The 3,715-nt window shown below is 43.7% G+C and overlaps 1 protein-coding gene across 1 annotated transcript in view; it reads right to left on the reverse strand.

The window, feature by feature from the left end:
• Positions 1-1,899: 1,899 nt before the first annotated feature.
• NEXMIF (neurite extension and migration factor) overlaps positions 1,900-3,715 on the reverse strand; it is a 49,747-nt gene continuing 47,931 nt past the window's right edge. The window contains 1 exon segment of the mRNA XM_031063390.1: positions 1,900-3,715. This exon segment is cut by the window's right edge and continues 203 nt beyond it. Coding sequence (XP_030919250.1) covers positions 2,017-3,715 — 1,699 coding nt within the window. The 3' untranslated portion in view covers positions 1,900-2,016.

Consider the following 3,715-nt stretch of genomic DNA (forward strand, 5'->3'; position numbering starts at 1 on the left):
AGTCCAGTCATGATCCGGCCCTGATTGGTGAGATCACAAATAGCTCCATTGGTCGTATTTGTTTCATGAACTGAATCAAAGAAAAGGTTCAGAGTTGTGTTTTAAATGAATGACTCTGCTTTTGAAAGTTCAAACTATATTGGCATCGCAAGGTTAGACATGGAGGAAACACCAAAGCCATGACGGGAGAGCGCTTCTGACAGGCTCTGCATCGAAAATGTTTAAGAAACTATTCAAAGGAAAAGTGAATAGCACTCAATGTATGAAATGTATTAGTTCTGTTTTTATACCTATTTCAGAATTTATCCCAGGTTCTTATAAAATATATAAAACTGAGATACAAAGAATTAGCAATGTAACTTTGCATTTCAAATGATCTTCAGCTACAGGTTTTGCTTTAAGAAAACAGACACTTGAAAAGCAGCTGTTCTGTAGTCTCTAGATGCAGACACTTGAGTTCCTGGCAAACTTACCGTCAGTGGTTTTCTGAACTCCTCCACCATTGCAACTCTCTCCTATAATGAAACTCAACATTTCACCATTAAGTTTTTCTGCTCATGGTTTCAAAGAGAGGACGTTACCATTTCCCAGCATCGGTTTCAAAGTTCTTTTTTTTCTTTTTTTTCTTTTCCCCCCTTTTTGTTTCCTTTTTTTTTTTTTTCCTTCCCTTTATGAGCTTTAAACCACAGGGTGAATCCATGAAATGAGGTAAGTAAATTTGGCACACTTCTAGTCATGTCCATAAAACTTTTGGTAAGTTGTATCAGTGAACAATATCGTTTTTCATCGTGAGTTACAGGTGCTTTCGAAGGGGGGTGGTTAGTACTTAACAACTGGAATGTTTCTAGTAAAACCAAAAGGCATAGCTGCAGAAAACACTCACAACCCAATGTTGATAGAGAAGTAAAAATATATACAATACAGTCACTTGTTCATAGTTTGGCACAATTTTTGTTGTTGTGGGTAATAGTGCATAAACTACTGTACAACAGTATGACTTTTAAAACAGTCTTTCACAGAGAATACCAGATTAGGTTTGCTTTCAAATAATAAAATTCCCACAATTTCAAACTCTTCATTTCAGCACTTACATTTCAACAGACCACAAGGCAGATTTCAAAAAGGAACCGATGGGGGAAAAAAAAAGAAAAAACAACAGGGAAAAAAAAAAAGGTAAGAAAAAAAGCAAACATCAACCGTCTTTCTAGAAAAGGGAGTCTCTTCTTCAAATACAGGAAAACCCAAAAATGCTGTTTCTGCTTTAAGAAGAATGGAGTCTGATTCCTGCAGGAAAAAATCAAACATTTGATGCCATCTTAGTTAGCTCGTCCGGAGTCACCACGACGGAGCGAACGCGCTAAAGGCGGGCGGGTAGAGAAGATGCAGCTTTAGATGATGCAGGTTAGGAGACACAACAGCAGAGGGGGCCAGAAAGCACTCAAAAATTGCCACGTGAAGCTCAATTAGGAACGAGTTCTCATTTGCAAAGTAAAAGAGCCTTTAAGTTTTGAGATCTTGGCTTTTGGATGCAGAACCTCTTTTTTTTTTTTTTTTGTGGTTTATTTTTTAAAAAATGTTCCAAAAAAAAAAAAAAAGTCTTTCCTTGTCAAAATCATTAAAAAGAGCGTGAAATCTTTTTTTTTATCTTTTTAGCTTTTGTTTTTCCCCCAATAAATAAGTAATTAAAAACTGAAGAAGCCAAACAGCAGAAAAGAGTAGCCTTGTTAGTTTTTTAACCCCAGCCAAGCCAGAAAATTGGTCATTCTTTTAGGTAGCTTGCAAGTCATAAGTATTTTCATGCATTTAAAATAATAATTAAAAAAACCAAACAAACAAAAAAAGAAACCAACCCCAAAACCAAAACCAACCAAAACTGTAAAAGGGGAATGTCTTTGTTGGTTTTTTTTTTTTTTTTTTCTCATGCAAACTTTTGCTTTCAGGAAGGAAAAACTGAGGAACAGCGGGCCTAGCAGGTGGGAGGGAGGTTAGGGGCATTCCAGCCAGTTTGGTGCAGCATTACCTCAGTTTCTCAAAAGCAGCTGTCACGGGTGGGTCCTTGTGGGGCTGTTCGCGGTCCGTCCGCTTGATTTTACAGTTCTCATCCCTCAGTGATTTCGAACTGGATTTATGACGGTAGAGTTTTTTATGGGTAGGTCCATTATTGCCTAAAGTGCTCAGGTTACTATAGTTTTTATCAAAAAAGGGAGCGTGAATGTCCGTGGTGAACCCGGTGGAGCAGTTGGGGCGCCCGGGGTCGCAGGTCACAGCTTTGCTGTTTTTGCTTGAGCCCTTGTTGTTTGACTTGTGGTTCTTCGCCGCCCCCGGCGAGCCACCGTTCGCCTTCTTCTTCGACTCTTGGGACGTCCCTGCCAAAATTTTAAGAGTTTTCAGTTTCAGGCTGTTGGACTCCGGTGACCGGAATATGTCTGGAACGCTGTTGTGGCCGACGGGCCCCCACAAGGGCTCAATGGAGGCCATCATAAACCTCTGCACATCGGCCATTCCCGACGCGATGTTGGACAGGATGTTGGAGGGCTCCTCAAACTCCCTCTGGTCATCGTCCAGGAGGCTGGTGGTGTTGCCCAGGCTGGCTTCTGACCAGCCCGTGCCCCCCTCTTTTCCCAGTGCCCACTCTCCAGAGAGCCCGTTGTGCTTGCCCAGCTTCACCCCCGCTGGGCCGCAGTGCTGAGTGCCCTCGGCCACGCCCTTGGTGGCCGTGGCCACGGTGCCCAGCTGAGTGACCACCCTGCCACCAACAGCTGGAGCCTTCTCGCCGTTGACTCCTGCTGCATTTTTCCCTTTCCTGCTGGATTTGGGTGCCTGCCTGGAGTTTTTCCCTGGCGGCTTATCAGTTCCTTTGTTGGTTTTGGGTGATTTTTTCCGGGTGGCTTTCTGGGAAGAGCTTTGGTTTGTACCCACATTCTTGCTGGATGAACTTTTCCTCTTCGATTTTGACACTTTGCTATTGGTGCTAATTTGACCAGATGGCTCATTAAATGTTGACAAGCATGGACTCTTTTCGAGAAGGCTGACAGAATCTTCATCGTTGAACATATGGAACTGGAACTGGTGATTATTTAAAGCAAACCCATTATCTGCCTGATCCTCGGTCTGCAGGACCCCACAGTTCCACTTGACCTTCTCGGAACTGTTGAGGGAGGCCTGGGGGCTCTCCTGAAAGCCCTTCAGGGTGCCCAGAGGCTTGGCATCGGAGCCAGCTATCTGTGGGGACAGGTTGGGAGTGTCTGGAGGGGACATCTCCGAAAGCGACGACTGGCGGAACCTATCAGGCGTGAAGTTGGAAATGTCTAAAAGGTCCGTGGACTCCTTCAAAGGGGTGATTTCATCTATGCTCTGCTGGATCACTAGCTTGGGACTGCAGTGGGCCAAGAAATCATCATTAATATCATCCTCGCCGTCCTTTTCACAAGACTTTAAACTTAAAGAACTGTAATTGCTAGAACTAACTGACAATGAACCCACTGAATCAAAACTAATGAGCCTGCCATCATCCGTACTGAGTGTACCTCGTTGGAAATGAAAGCGCCCCTCTCCATTACTGAAATGACATGACTGATAAGAATCATCAGACTGCACTTGTTGGCTATCCGGCATGTAATTTTTTTGGTATAGCAATTTGCCGCTATTCAGATTGACTTGAGTGTATCCAGAGGCGGGGAGGCCGTCCGTGCCCGGCGCGAACTCGTTCGGCATT

The sequence above is a fragment of the Geospiza fortis genome, unplaced genomic scaffold, assembly GCF_000277835.1.
Source record: "Geospiza fortis unplaced genomic scaffold, GeoFor_1.0 scaffold117, whole genome shotgun sequence".
NCBI lineage: Eukaryota > Metazoa > Chordata > Aves > Passeriformes > Thraupidae > Geospiza > Geospiza fortis.